Here is a 15,409-nt window from a genome sequence, read left to right as displayed (position 1 = left end):
CATTTTGAGATTTGGTTAGTTTTTTGGTTTTGTTTTTTTTCCAATCACTCTTTACAACTCCCACACATTCTCGTTTTATATACCCCTCTGAATTTCCCAGCAGAGAAATATAACTCCGCTGGAGCACACTGTATGTTTAAGAGTTGTAAAGAAAACGAATCCCTTTCTGCACCCTATGGCTCCTGTCATTAGTAACGCCAGAGCAACAGCGACCGACGAAGTTGTCGAGCCTCTGCGAGGCTCTCGAGAAAACACCCCTCTAAATGGAGCCCTCGCTGAGTATTCAGGCTCAACATTCTAGCAGTGGCTCAATATTCAAGTTCAAACCATCCCAAAGTGTGCCTGAGCCTTTCGATCGTATGAGCCAAGCAGAGCCAAGCCGACCTGACGGTGAGATGCCACGGAGCCCAAGGGTCGTGGCTGTCGCCCCTCAGCTGAAAGCCCGGCTGCTGGCTGGGAGAGGCTCGTCTCGCTCGTGGAGAGGGGAAAGCCCGGGTGTTTGCGATACAAAGCCTTCACATAAGGGAGGGAGAGTCGCCGATGCGGCAATGGAGCGCAAGAGTAACAGTGTCGTCAGTGATGCTTGAACCAAGCGCTCCTCTGACAGAAAATAACCCGCTTTTCAGTACGGCCCCTCTAAACCCTGCAGATTACGGCTCTGCCGGGAATGCAGGCTGCTGAGGACCGCGGGGAAGAGCGAGACGAGCCGTACCCGCACCACGGGCTCGGCAGTGCGGGCTCGGCGGGGCTCCGCAGGGCACACCCGCCCAGCGCGGCGCTCCCGGGGCGGGGCGGGAGGCGGGACCGCGGCGCCGCTGCCGAGCCCCGCAGCGGGGCCGGACGCGGCTGCCGCCGGAGCCGAGTCGAGCCTCCTCCCTGCCGGGATTGCCACATCGGCACCGCCGCTCCGAGAAGGCGCTTTCGGGAGCGGATCGGGAGCTCAGCGCGCGGGGAGATGGAGCCCCGGTGCTGCCGCCGCCGCCGCTGCCGCCGCCCCCCGGGACCCGCGCTCCGCCAGGGCCGCCGCTGCCACTGCCGGGACGGAGAGAGCGGCCCCGTGGCCGTCTAACGCCGCAGCCCCGGCGGCGCGGCCGAGCCGGGAGGCGGCGCGGAGGCCGCCGCGGCCCCTCCGCCCGCCGGGCGGCGGCGAAGCGCGGCCCCCTCCTCCCCGCCCTCCCCGCCGCCGCTTCCCCGCCCCCGCCCGGCCCTCGGCCGGGCTCGGCAGCCGGGCCATGGCAGGGCGATGAGGGAGCGGCCGCCCCTCCCGCAGGCTGCGTGGGGAAGCGGGGAGCGAAGGGGCCGCCCGGCTCGGCAGCGCTGGAGCCGCGCGGCGGCGCGGGGGGATGCGGGGCGCGGGGGCCGCGGCGCTGCAGCTCCTCTCCCGGGCCGTGAAGCAGGCGGCGGCGCAGGGCGCCCGGCAGGACCTGGGCCGCTGGCTGTCCCGAGCCGGCAGCGGCGGGGACACCGTCGGCTTCGTCCCCGCGGAGGCGGCGGGGGCCGGCGGGCTGCTGCTCGGGCCCTACGCGGAGCAGGACGGGCTGCCGCCGGCCGAGCTGCTGCTCTGCCAGCTGCCCGAGGCGGGCGGCGGCGGGCACGGGCTGGCCGAGGGCCGGGGCTGGCGCTGCTCCTGCTGCCTCTTGGGCACCTGCTGGTGCAAGAGCTGCCTCATCGTGTGCGTCCTGGCCGCCCTCTGCTTCGCCTCGCTGGCCCTGGTGCGCCAGTACCTGCGGGACCTGCTGCTCTGGGCCGAGAGCCTGGACAGCCTGGCCGGCGTGCTGCTCTTCACCGTGGGCTTCATCGTCGTGTCATTCCCCTGCGGCTGGGGCTACATCCTGCTCAACGTGGCCGCCGGTTACCTCTACGGCTTCATGATGGGCATGGGGCTCATGGTGCTCGGCGTCCTCGTCGGCACCTTTGTCGCCCACGTGGCCTGCAAGCGGCTGCTGGCCCGCTGGGCACGGACCAGGATCCAGGGCAGCGGGACGCTCAGTGCCATCGTCCGCGTCGTGGAGGGCGGCAGTGGCCTCAAGGTGGTGGCTCTGGCGCGGCTCACGCCGATCCCCTTCGGGTTGCAGAATGCCGTCTTCGCGGTGAGTCCCAGCGTGGGCCGTGCGGCCAAAGAAAGAGGCACTGGCTGGAAGGATGTCTTTCGGCGTAGTGGCCGCTGTCACTGGTGGAGGTTGCCTGGTTTCCTGGGAACAAACCATGGTTTCTCTCTCTTTTAACAATAGTAAAAGCCTGCCCTTCTAGTGGCTCTTCTGTGCAGGCGGAGGGACAGCAGGCAGGTTTTTGAGATGCCTTGCTCAGTGGCGTTGTGTTAGAGTTGCTCTCTGGCTTTCAAGACCATATTCTGGTGTTAGAAAGAAGCACCAAGGTGCTGTGTAGCAAAATCTGCAGAGAACTCAATGGTTACAGAGTGCCTGGGTTTTTAAAATGATCCGAGTGGGAGGAAAAGTCTTGCCAGATCTTCCTAAACTACTTAATATAAGTAGTCATGTTGGAAAGGAAAAAGTGGACAGATTAAAATTCTTGCTCAGTGTGGTTGGTGTTTATGGCATGCATCTGGCATTCTATACAGGGTGTTAAGTCCATGCACACAATCGAGGTCGCAGGTTTTGGGCAGAAGAGTAAGATGTAGCATCAGAACTGAAAAGGGACAGTACACCAGAGGTGTACCACTGAAAGTTAATTTAAACTTTAGTTTGAAAAAGGGTTAGTCTTGCTTTCCTTTCTACTTTTAGATTGAGATTGTATGTTCATTAGTACGTTCAGTAGTACGTTTTTACGTTCAGGAGAAAGTAAAGAAGAACATAAAGGGTATTCTTTTTGAGTACTGTCATGCTGATGGTGACAGTTTCAGACCCTCATTGCTTCCCATGTGCTTTGTCTGAAGGATCTGGTTTTGGCTGTGTGTTACACATCAGTTGTATCTGCTAACTTGGTGAAATCAAAACAAAACAAATGGGATTGTGAAATATTTTAAATATTTATCAGTAACTTAGAATTTCTTTAATGTAAATAACCAAGTGTTTTGGTCTGCCGCTTTCTTACAGCACACCTTCCTTCCCCTGTCTGCTGTTCCGATCCTGTTCCCTTCTGAAGGCTTGCTTAATTTTGACAGAATCATCTGGCTGCTTTTAGTAGGTCATGGGATACCAAATTTGTTATTTAAGAAAAAATTAATCCATGCAATTCTGGGGGGGTAACACCCATGTCAAATATCTAAAATTGCTGTGTATAAAACTCTCTATACTGGGGCATTCATCTCCAGAGCTGTGATCTTTGTCCATAAGAGCTGTATCAACCTGTAATTTCTTTTTAAGCAGATCCTTTAACCATTTCCTTGTTAAGAGTGAGAAACTGAACGGCTGAACCTCTGCTGTTTTGTTTATTAACCTTTATTACTACAGGACTGAGAAAGCTTAGACTTGTCCAGCTGGGAGCAGTCTCTGCTGGAGCCCAAGGTCCCAGTGTAGCAGTTGAAGCTGCTGCTGTACTGTGACCCTCCTAAAGTGGGGAAAGCTGTTGTGCTTGAGTTGTTCACAGCTTCAGGGTGTCAACTGAAGTAGTCAGCAGATGTTTTAGAGTAGTATTGGATCTGAAGAACAGACAGAGAATTACCAAATTAAAATTATTTCTTTCCTGGCATAACCATTCTGTGGGAAACACAACTCAGCAGAGTATTTTGGCCAGTCCAATATTAAAATGATGCTGTAAATCAGTTGTTTTTATTCTCCCTGTTCTGCAGGCTAAATAATTTTCATGCCAAGTGGAAGGTTTCAGTGTTAAAATAATGGATAGAAAATGAGATGAATCCAGAGTCTTGAGTATACCAAGTAACTTGGATGTTTCCTGCTAATATTAGTTGTGTTACATTTATCCAGATTTACTTCTTTGTAGCATAGTCAAATAAAGCACAGTGTGCTCATTTTTTTACTGAGAACATTTAATAGGAGGTACTAGATCGCTAAAAAATAGAATGTTGCATGCAAATTTGGGAATTCAGTTTCTTACTGTGATTCAAGTTTAAGCACAGATCAAGCTGTCATTTCTTTGAAGTCTCACTTATTTGAAAACTTAATGCTCTTTTTAAATTTAAAATGCGTTCCCCCCTACTAGCAACTTTAACAATGACTTTGGAAAGAGTTGCTTTTGAAAAGACAGTGATCCTAAGAAAGCTTACACATTTTTAATTTTCTAGCAGTCTTGTCTGTGCATGTTTTTAAGGTTGATATTTATAAGTAAACTGGAGATGCTGAGAATACTTAAATGAGAAGGAAGGAAGGAAGTGACACATGAGGACAAGCCATAACCTTGATGTGAGCTGGGTCGTCTGCAGGGCTGGGATTAAATGTTTCTACAAACACTTGTTCAGTGGCGTGTACCATCTGCTGAGGGTTTTTGTGAGGTTGAATTGCAGGAGGTGTAGAGAAAGATGGAAGAGCTTCTTAACATTTGATTAGTGAGGGGATCATATTAATTGAAACATCACAAGAAAAAAATTAACACAAATTTGCTAGAGTCTCACCAGCCAGACTTGAAGATCTTGCTGCTTATATGGTCATTCTGCTGCTCTTTGAGAAAGTGCTGATAGTAGAGCGGTGGGGTAATGCATTTCCTTGCCTTTCTGGAAGACCTAGAAACTTGTTAACTGAAAGCATGTTTGTACTTCTCTTTGAGTGGGTTTTGCTTGATTGTCAGTCCTCTGATGCCGGGGTGGCTTGGGCTGCTGGAGTGGGCTGATAGCCCTTACTGACGTGTTTGCCCATGCACAGCCCTCTACCCTTGACCGCTCTGGGTGTTTTGAAGGTGTTTCTGTAAGGAGGCCTGGTATGCAGGTTATCATCTACTTCCCACAAGTGGATTCATGGAGCGAGATTTGTGCAAACTGGTTATTTGTAGTGCCAGATGTAGGTTACATTGGAATTCATGCTTCTTTTTTTTCCCCCTCTTTGAAGAGGGAAGAAATAATCTAAGAAATCTAAAGTGTTCAAGTGTGCATCTCCAGAAATGCACACAGTGAAGTCAGTTGAAGAAAGGGTACCTGCTTTGCAAGAATATGCAGACTGCTTACTCTGCTTGTTGGAAAGTTGATAGCTGGTTTGGTTTTTTAATTCACTACTTTTTGTTGTTGTTTTGTTTTGTTAGTTTGTTTTGTAGAGCATCCAAGTTATCCTTAGCTCTCTCACAAAGCCTAGTGATCCAAAACACAAGGATTCATAAATCGAGGGGAGATAAATCTGTTGCAATCCCCAAAGGCATGTGACCCCCCAACAAAGTCCTGACACCAGAGTTTATTCTTTGACAGCGCTGAACCAAAAGTGTTGACCACAAAGAATACACAAAAGTGTGTCTGAACAGAGCCTGTCCAAGGCTTAATTGGAGAGTTTCTGGCTATTGTTACCAAAGCAGTTAGGTAGTTCTTAATTGTATTTAAATATGATTTAAATGCCATTCTGTAGTGACCCATAACACAGTTGCATCCATGCTTGCTTTGGGATTTCACTGTTAATTTTTGCTGGCCTGAACTTTTATTAGAAACAGAGCTCTGGTAGCCTCAATTGGACAGCTTGACCATGCAGATGCCAGTCTGGCAGGTTCATAGAGCAGGTAAAGATGCTAGAAAGGAAAATATGAAAAGCTGTAAGTTTTATTGATGAGTTCTCAGGTTTCTTAGGCAGGGATGCTATCTGCTTCCTGTGCCTTCTGGGAAAAGGAATAAAACTGTCGGTCTAAACCTTACAAACCAGGATTTAAAAGGGCATCTCAAAAATGTTTCCCTCTTTTCCTAGCTTTCATTTCAGTGGGAAGTACAAGCTGCAGTCCAGTGTATCCAGTGGCAGTATCCCCTTCATTTGGAAACAATCTCTCTCCTGGCTCAGGAGGTCCAGTTGTTTCAGGACAGATCCCGATGTGCAAACACGTTACTCTGCGACCTAAGTGTCCTTAATACATCTACAGAAATGAGAGAGGTGCCAGGAATGTTAAAACAATCTTTGGGAAGTTTCCCAGCTCCATTAGATTTAATGATAGCATCCTACTTAGCAAATCTTGCCTCTGCATTAGTATTTCTGAGATTTTTAATAGCAGCTTCTCCATTCCCTTGACAAGATAGTAAGTTTGGGCTGCGCATTCTTATTACATGACCCAGATTATGATAATGTTTAAAAAAAAGTCTTTCAAAAGCAATGGTCAAATGTAAAGTTCTGACTTAATTATGTAATGCTTTTTCATAATAAATCTAAATCTTGTATAGAGAGGGAAATATATTATTTTTGGTGCTGGTATATGTTTCAGTCTGTGGGAAGTATGATTTGCAGTGTGAAGTTTGGAATTGGTTTATGGGATCTTGTCCCAGTGAATTAACTTAATCTTTATGCTTCATTACATTCTGCTCCTCCACTGCCCTTCCTTCCTCCCAGAAACTTTCCACTGGTGGTGCACAGAGCTCTGAGAATTCAGCACTGTGACTTTCACAGTAACCAAAGTTTATTTTAAGAATAGCATGATGAAATGAGTAACATTGCTGCTATTCTCTGGTCTTCAACATTGTACAAAACTGTCAAGGTCAATAATTTCCATGTAGGCTCCCAGTGTTAGGGCTGTTCTTAATTAGATCTTGTTTTATTATGATGTGATCAACCGAATTGTTTGGAAAATTCGTTAGACTGCTTGTTTTCAAGATCACCCTTTTCATACTCATTTTTAACTCAGTTTCCTCTTGTTTTCTTTTTGGTTGTATAAATATCTTTTGACCTCATGACTCTTGCATTTAATATTTCCCCATGGCTGCTGATACTAATTTATCTGGTACTGTGTACTTTGTACCCGTATAAACTCATATGTCCACGTAATGACACAGAACAGAAATTTCACACCATAGAGAGGAAAATATTGAAGTATTAGTAGTGTTTTTTCTAGAGAAATGAACAAAAGCTATAGTCATGTGTACTGTTATGTTCACTAGTTGAAATGTGATGCAAAATACCTTTGGTAAAGAATCTTAATGATACCCACGTATATCAGTACAGATATAGGTAGGTATTGCTCATAGGGATCATTGATAGATATATGTGTCTTACTGAGCTGTATAACCTCCCTTGCAGACACAAATTGCCATTCTGTTTGCCAAGATCATGTTTAAGACAGTGACATTTGGAACAATTACCTCTTGTGTTATGTGCCATACGTGTAAAATCCAAAGCAAATAGATTTTTGCTTTAGACCTTTGCATTTGATAAAGTAATTTCTTCCAACAAATAAATTCTCATAAATTCAAGGGCTCTATTCACCCTGCAGAAATAAATACCTTCAATGAACAGTGTAATTGCATCCTTAGTTAATGACTTTTACACAGAGATGTTGTGTAATGCAAGGTGAAATGAAATAAAACCTATTAACTTTAAAAAGGCCAGATGAAAACTAGACACATACTGTTTTGTTATACTGTCTTCCCACTGAGCACGAATCTAAGTTTCAGTGAAGGAATGTGAGAAATTCTTTCATGATTTTGCAGGGATGGTTGTGGGAGCAGCAGTCTGGTTGTTTGTACACATAGACTGTGTAAGAGCTGTGCTTGATTTCTTACTCTGTCTTTTTACTCAGATTACAGATTTGTCACTACCCAACTACCTGATGGCTTCTTCAATTGGGCTGCTTCCTACTCAGCTCCTGAACTCGTACTTGGGCACTACCTTGCGCACCATGGAGGATGTGATAGCAGAGCAAAGTGTTAGTGGCTATTTTATATTTGGTTTCCAGGTAAGTTAAAATAATTACTTTCATAGATCTTGGTAGTGGTAGTGTCAGTCTCTTTGTGAATTCTGTTGACTGCTAGATACCCAGGAAAATAGGTTTCCAGTGTACTGTTTTCTTCTGATTTTGTTTTATGCTATTAAAAAGTTTAATTCTCTCATACCTCACCGTGACACAAAGCAGAACTTACTCAGTGTTCTCTTTTTTTGACACAGTTTTGGTAAGCTTTCTTTTCTTGCCCTCTGTGGTAATCTCCTGCTGAATTTTAGAATTGTCAAACCGCCCCTACACAAAAGCTCATGTGCCACCATCTGTGAAGTAGTGTGCTCAGGATGTGTGGGCCCAGCACCCGTGCAGTGTTCACTGTTAGCACTCAACATCCCCATTTTGCATAGGTATTCAGGACTGAAAGTGCTGTAGAAATATAATTTTGCTAATGCCTAAATCAGAATACCCTAATTTTACAAGTAAGTAAATTAATGAGAAGTATATAGTACCTTTACATGACCTTAGCTGATGAAATAATTCGTCTATAAATTTTGGGTGCAAGCCTTAGGTCTGAGACCATTAGAAGCATAGAAGTTATGGGTATTTCATAACTAGATTATATATTAAAACCGCCTCTGACAGTGTCAGTACTTCAAGGTATGTTTGACTAGCAGTTACCATGGTTTGCAGACTTTCAGTAAGTACTGCAGTCATTTACATTCCTCAGTTTTTACATTTATAAAGCTGATGTTTAACAATGCTAACAGAAAACTATGTCTAGGACCCTTTAAAACATAACTTCCCCCTTCCCCTGATACTTGTGTGCTCTTAAATAGAACATACGATTTATAGGCTTCATAGAACAGGGTTATGAGTATTAAAAATGCCTTTCTAAATATAGCCTTAATACATCACAGAGCAAATAAATGGTTATTTGTTCAGCTATCATTTTAGTCATGAAATGTTATTTCCAGGGTAGTAGTTTTCCTTTCTTTTTTTCCTTTTTTTTTTTTTTTTTAATAACATTGACTCTGCAGATTATATAGGATGTAACATAACTGTTGCTCAGGTAAGTGCTAGCTGGATAGTCTGGAAGTTTGAATAGGAGTACTGACCTCCTTGAGAGCAATCCTTAAGATCTGACTGAATAAGTGAAGGGGAGGCCTTTAGTGGGGGAATTATTTGTGTTCTCCCACTGTCTCTCAGACCTGGTGCTTTGCCAGGCTGAGCTTTGATTGGACTTTGATTTAGTGAATAGCTCTGAAAATCCTTCACATTTCATGGTTGTCTGTGTATAAATATATATATTTTAAATATTCATCTAGAGAACTAGGTTTCTGGTAGTACTATTTCTAAAACCAATCAAATTTAAATATTTGAGTAAGCTTTTAGAACAGGATTTTTCCTATGTATTCAGAACTTGTTGTCCATAGTCTCATTTCGACTCTTATGTTGACCATCTTTTGAAATGTCTAACTTGAATTGGTGAAAGACATCTTTTTCACCACAAGGATAGTCAAGCAGTGGAGAAACAGATTGCCTGGAGAGGTGGTGAAATCTCTATCCTTGGAAGTTTTCAAGACCTGACTGCACAAAAGTCCCGAGCAAACCGTTCTGATCTTGCTGCCAGCCCTGAGCAGCAGGTTGGGATAGAGAGTATCAGGATGCCTTCCCCCTGCAGTTATTTTGTGACCATACTTGCCAGTCATTTCAGTGATATTTTAGCATCTTGTATACCATGCTGGCAGATGTTTTAAGGAATAGTCCTCAATGCTAAAGAAAACATACCTCTACCAATTAGTAACAAAGTTCAGATTTTGGACTCAGAACTTTAGGTTCTGTTATAAGCAATATAACAACAATATAATATCCTTGGTTTTTTGAAAGGAAGTTGCCGATTCCAGCTAGTTTCATAAAACATTCTTAAAAAAAGACATAATTTACTTCTTTCAAAGGGACTCTTAGTATGAGACAGCTTGATTTTTATTTGAAGATTTTATAATTTTTATTAAGGAGGATCTCAGCTAAAAAACTTGCCTGGTGTTTTATTGAAATCAAAATATGCTTCTGAGGAGTGCAGTGCATGCCAATGTCACTGCATGAGTAATTTCTAAGCAAAAATTGTCCAGGTTTATTTCTGATGATTTTTGTGCTGAAAGTTTAAGAATTCTTAGTGATATAACTTAGAGCAAAAATCTGAACTAAACCCCTAGTTTTTGACAGTATTTCCTCCTTAAACAAATGAAAAAACCCCACACCATTGACATCCTGTCTCTTCCCTTAGCCATCCTCCAGAAACCAAGTTCTTCCCTTAAAGACTGCTGTAAGTCACTTATAAACTCTGATTCTGCCCTGTTTAGTCCTGATAAACTGGTCCTCTCTGCTGCATTCCACACCAGAGGGACAAGGATAAGTTTTATTTCCTTTGGTCTGCATCATTCTCTGGCTGTGCTCTGCTGTTTTGCAAGTTGCAGGTGCCCAGTAGAATTTAAACCTGTTATTTCCTTGGTACATGGAATACAGCCTCTTTGACTTAGAGAAGCACACCATGTCATTTCTTTGTGGAAGCCTTATTTCCAAGAGAGGAAGTGAAATAATTGCTTTATAATAAGTGTATGGATGTCAACAGAAAGAAAGAAACTATCTTTCCAATTCCTAGAAATATTTAAGTTCTATGTAATGTCTATGTTCTGATACACTGGTTACACTGCCAGCATATGTAGGTTTAGAGCTGCTCACTGGTTAAGTTCATCTCCCTTCTAATGTCTTGCCAGCAAAGCATTGAGCCCACAGATACCTTCATGAATCTTTGCATCGACAACTTACTATTTTGTTCAGATCAGTTGCTTTGTATTCATGCCTGCAGCCTATATAGCCTACAACACTCTTGTTTTATTTGCAGATTGTCATAAGCATAGGACTCATGTTTTATGTTGTTCACCGAGCTCAAGTGGAACTGAATGCAGCTATTGTAGCGTGTGAAATGGAAATGAAGACATCGCTTGTTAAAGACAGCCAGCCAAGCCTCACTGGTTCAACCACATACTGCAGCAAAAGGACAGTAGCATTCGCTGGAGGAGGTGTCAATATTGTGTGATTTCAAGTATTAATGATTAAGTAAGGTTTTGTGAACCTGAGCTATCACCTAGAAATATCTATGGACAATTGAAATAGATTTTTTTTAAAAAAATTGCAAGTGATTACAGGTTGTACTGTGGCACAAATCAACTGACCAGCTTTTCAATTGCACAGGGGTGACTTCTAGCAAGAAAAGGAAGATGGCAAAGTAACTTAAGATGTAAATGCAAATTTGGCTGCACCTTTGGTCATTTATTATGCCTGTCATGGCCTGTAGCCTGCACTTTAGTTTTTTTTCCTTTGCTCCTATAAACTGAGAAATGCTTCTATAAACTGAGAAAAGTAGCACAGAGGTAAATATTTTTCTGCTTAGCATTATTTATAAGGCTGAATAACTATATGCAGTAGAATTTGATTACTGATAAAGATGAATGAGAAGGTGTGCAATTCAGTGTGTTATTCTTGAATGTGCTTTTGATTTGGACTTGCTTCCAGAAGTTGGAGTGTATTATTTAGCTAATGATGGGACCATTTGGCTTTTTCTTCATTTTGATTTAAAAAAATAGAATCCTATATAAAGTTTTGGTTGAATGTATTTTTCTAAGGCATTACAAATGTTGCAGAGCCATTATGTATTCACACAAGCTTAAATCCTACATTGTGGGACTGAAGTGCTCTTAAATTACATTTTAAGTTACACTGTGTAATATGCAAAGTACAAGGGAAAATGCAGAAGTTATATTGCAGTGACTATTTGAAGGAGACTTCATTGGTTTTGCCACCTTGGTGATTGTAACAAAGGGCTGTTCCACGTTAGTCCTATTTATGGTATTTTTAATTGCTAAAAGGATGGAGTTTTTCAGCTCACATGACTACAGGTAGTAAGATTTCCAGAACAGGGAGCTAAATCTCTCCTTTAAACAGAATGATGGGATACTGGCAGTACTAATTTTACAAGAAGGTGGCCTTTATTTTGTAAGTGAATCTCCCCTCCCTTTAAAAAGCTTTAAAAATTCGCTTTGGTTGGCACATTTTTTGTACAAGTTTTACATTTTTTAAAAGACACAATCTATTACAAATTTCATCAGAGTGAAGAAATGAAAACTAGAGATTCTCCTTGGAAAATAAATAATCCAGTAATGGAGGAGGACAGCAATGTCTCTGAGACTCAGGAATTCTGACTCCATTTTTGCAAGACAACACTGTATTGGATACTGCTCCTTTTACACGTGCTGTGGACTGTTTTTCACTGAGTTTGAATAGACTGGATAACCTGATAGTAACTTGTGTGTGTATAAAAGGAAAAACAACAATAATGGCTGAACACGATGTTCTGTATGTGTGATTTCATGTAGATATACATAGCAATGTTCGATTGCTCAAACACAGGCAAGTCATCTGATACAAAAATAATGTAAAGTATTGCTTATTTTGTAGTTATTTTGTGTGAGTTTTTAAGGATGCCTTCAGGCTTCAAGACTTTGTGTTATTTTCTAACAGTACGACTGTGCCTCCTCTTTGTAAGGTTGTTTGTAGGGTCCAAACATTTTTTTCTTCTTCAGAACAGCAGGTCTTCAAGGTTATTGGGAAGCAGAGGTCTGGTAGCCTCTAACAGCCTTATTGGGAGGACGTGTGGTAGTCGTGTAACTGGACATCTACGCATTCTGTCGTAGTGGAAGTTCCATTTTGTTCTTTAAATTTGTGTCCTTTGCAGACTGGTGTTCTTGGGTCTTGTGACCTAAGGAACTGAACTAGTTAAATGAAAACAACAAAGTTCAGATTGTCTCCTTTCTGTTGTTTTGGGGCTTTGGTTTTTGGGGGGTTTTTTTTGGTTGGTTGGTTTTTGAAAAGGCAATCTGTATACACCTGGAAGTGTTTATTTACACATCTCTGCCTCTGACAGCTCCTGTGTGAAAACAAGAGAGCCAGATAACTTTTTGATGGCGTTATTTGTCATCATGGTGTAATTAAGTCTTTTCTTAACTGAAGGGTGGGGTTTTTTGTTTGTTTGTTTTTCCTTCTTCTAAAGAGCAATCCTTCAATAATGAACTGATCTGAACTTTGCTCCATCTTGCCAAATGAAATAGTGTTTTGAAGAGGGTATCTGTTTCTTTGCATTTTTTAACTAACTTAAAGTTGCGTTGATTATTCGAGACATTTCCCAAATACGTATTTTGAAGTGCTTTTATTTCCATGACATTTTGTAACCAGAGTAACTTCACTATGTGAACACTTTTGTAGTATGAAATTAGTTCTTAAGACTTTTGCATTTTGCTTGATACTTGTAATATTTGTGTACAAGTTAATGGGAAATGTGCATTAAAAGGAACTTTTCTGTACCATGCCAATCACAGTTTTATACAATAAATTCACTCAAATTTCTTTAAAGGAATATGTATTAGATTTTTAAGTTGCTGTGACATAGTTGGAAAAAAGGTGCAGTGGAGTCTCATCTTTATGTATGCATACAAGAATAGTTGCCTACATTGAAGGAGTAACAAGTTAGGCTTTAAGGATGAAGTCAATGGGTGGAGAGTTACTGATGAGGGAAAAACACTTGATTTTTTTTTAATTAAATACATGCTTAGTTCTATTAAATGCTTTCAAGATTAGGTATTTGCAGCTGGCTTTTTGATAGAAGAATAAGCATACATTGCTTATGAGAAACATGCTACTGAACTGAAAGAGCATTGATATTTCTGAATGTAACAGTTGTAAAAGCGATGTGATTTTTTTTATTTTAAGATAGTCTCCCTACCTTGTGCAATTAAAACCCACAAAGGTATGAATCTAGTTTAAACAATATGTGGCAAGTCATTTTCATAACCATTTTCTGAGTTGCCATGATAGTGAAATTTCTGCATTTTGCATATGAGAGGTACCTAAATAGCAGGTCATATGGAAGAAGGAATCTCTCAGCTGCATGGCACCAGTTTTCCTTCCTCCTTGTAGTGAGTACAGCTGTGTCATAAATTTGTCAAAATGTAACTTTAGGCTAAGCACCTGTGAGGAAAACGGTTTTTTTGTCCAAGAGCTTTATATACTATTTTCATCCTGATTTTTGCACAACAACTTCAACAAGCATTGCTGAGGTCAAGTTTGAAGAATGGAAATGCTTCTCTTGCATGGGATGTGGCTTGTGTCACATACTGGATCCTTTGCATTCATTTCATTTTCAGCTTTCCACCTGAGGCCAATATGATTTGGATTTTGACTGACCAAGATTACTAAAGTCATCAGTTACCTTGCAAATAATCTAGGATATGATGTGTAAAATGAAATAGAACAGTGTTCCCATTCACATTGAGGTAATTTTTAATGACAGAAGTAAAGAGCTCTAGTAGCTCTGTGACATGTTCCCTCACTATAATGCCAAGTTGGTACTAGTCCTATCTGCATAAGATGATGGTGGTTTGTGCATGAGGGAATAGGAATCAATTGCAAAGGGGGAGCTGATGCAAATTTTGGCTCTGCTGTGTAGATCAGCTTGTCTCTGTCCTCTCCTGTTGTGCAGAATTAGTGATGTTCCTGGCAGCACAAGGATGATGGGTCTAACAAATTCTCCTTCATGGACATTAGCATTTGTCTGACATTACCCTGTTGTATTGATTTTTAATTTATCTTAATTTGTTAGTGATAAGTAGCAAGAAACCGAGTCTGAGGTTTCAATCCTGTCCCTTTCCTCTTATAATAGATCATCCTGGTATATTGCTAAACTTAAAACTACATTTTAATGAAGTCCTGTGTTCATTAGTGTAAGTCCTCCTTGCTAACCAAGTGACTAATGCATAGTTGGTTGGCTCTGGATTCTCAATTCATTTGGAAAATTAGCTGAGCCAGATTTGCTGTTGCAAGAGTGCAAAGTCCTCTAACTTTCCTTCTGATTATTTAGAACTTCAGATTAATTTAGCATGGATAGGCTTATTGTACAGGGGAGTTTGTTTTTTTTTTTAAAAAAGGTCATTAGCAAGGTAGCAGAAGGGTTTGTTCTGTCCTGATCCTGAGACTTGAATATTTGATGTCATCCTTTTTAGGAGACAGCGTTTCCAAGATGTAGCACACATAAGCTTATGTCAGTCAAGGTAATTAAGTGCTGGCTTTGGTGAAGAGAATATAAAACTTGTATCGTCTGATCATGGTGACAAGTCTTTTTAAATCATACAATCTACACCCAAGACAGTTTGGCATTGGGGACTGCAATATGTTGCTTCCCGTCCCTCCTCTGCAGGATGGGAAATTTAAGAGCTACAAGTCGTTCAAGCTGAAGGGGAAGAAATAATTGTGTGAGCACAGCGGGTACAGTTTGAGGAGGTTAAATTAATTGTAACATTGCCAGAACTGTGAATACATCTAAATGTCATGTTTTTTGTAGTTGCCAAATCCTTTGACAGCTTCTGCTTTTTCCAGGACAGGGCAGCTGGGTGGCCTCACCTAGAGGCAGGTTTGCATTTTCTCTTCCAGAGAATTCTAGCATGCTTTGACTTTTACGAGTAGTCATTTGACAAATTTTGCTGATATTTCTCTAATGAGAATGTTTTAGTTTGTCACAGTAACAGGGCGAGATCACCTGGGGCTCAAATGTGTGTAC

The 15,409-nt window shown here is 42.1% G+C and overlaps 1 protein-coding gene across 2 annotated transcripts; it reads left to right on the top strand.

Moving 5' to 3' along the window:
• Nucleotides 1–1,250: 1,250 nt before the first annotated feature.
• Nucleotides 1,251–12,599, top strand: TMEM64 (transmembrane protein 64). 2 transcript variants are annotated; one of them, XM_051785386.1, is made up of 4 exons: nucleotides 1,251–2,090; nucleotides 3,054–3,144; nucleotides 7,606–7,761; nucleotides 10,646–10,794. In XM_051785386.1, exons 1-3 carry the CDS (start codon nucleotides 1,344–1,346, stop codon nucleotides 7,734–7,736), a joined length of 969 nt encoding a protein of 322 aa, XP_051641346.1. In that variant the 5' UTR covers nucleotides 1,251–1,343; the 3' UTR covers nucleotides 7,737–7,761; nucleotides 10,646–10,794. The 2 variants fall into 2 exon arrangements, with proteins under 2 accessions (XP_051641346.1, XP_051641345.1); XM_051785385.1 differs by having other exon boundaries at nucleotides 1,278–2,090; nucleotides 3,054–3,140; nucleotides 10,646–12,599.
• The last annotated feature ends 2,810 nt before the right edge of the window (nucleotides 12,600–15,409 follow it).

The sequence above is a fragment of the Manacus candei genome, unplaced genomic scaffold (assembly GCF_025592945.1).
Source record: "Manacus candei isolate 608988 ecotype Guabito, Panama unplaced genomic scaffold, ASM2559294v1 h1tg000019l, whole genome shotgun sequence".
Taxonomy (NCBI): domain Eukaryota; kingdom Metazoa; phylum Chordata; class Aves; order Passeriformes; family Pipridae; genus Manacus; species Manacus candei.
Note: the sequence above shows the minus strand (reverse complement) of the source record. Positions and strands in the feature narration are given on the sequence as shown.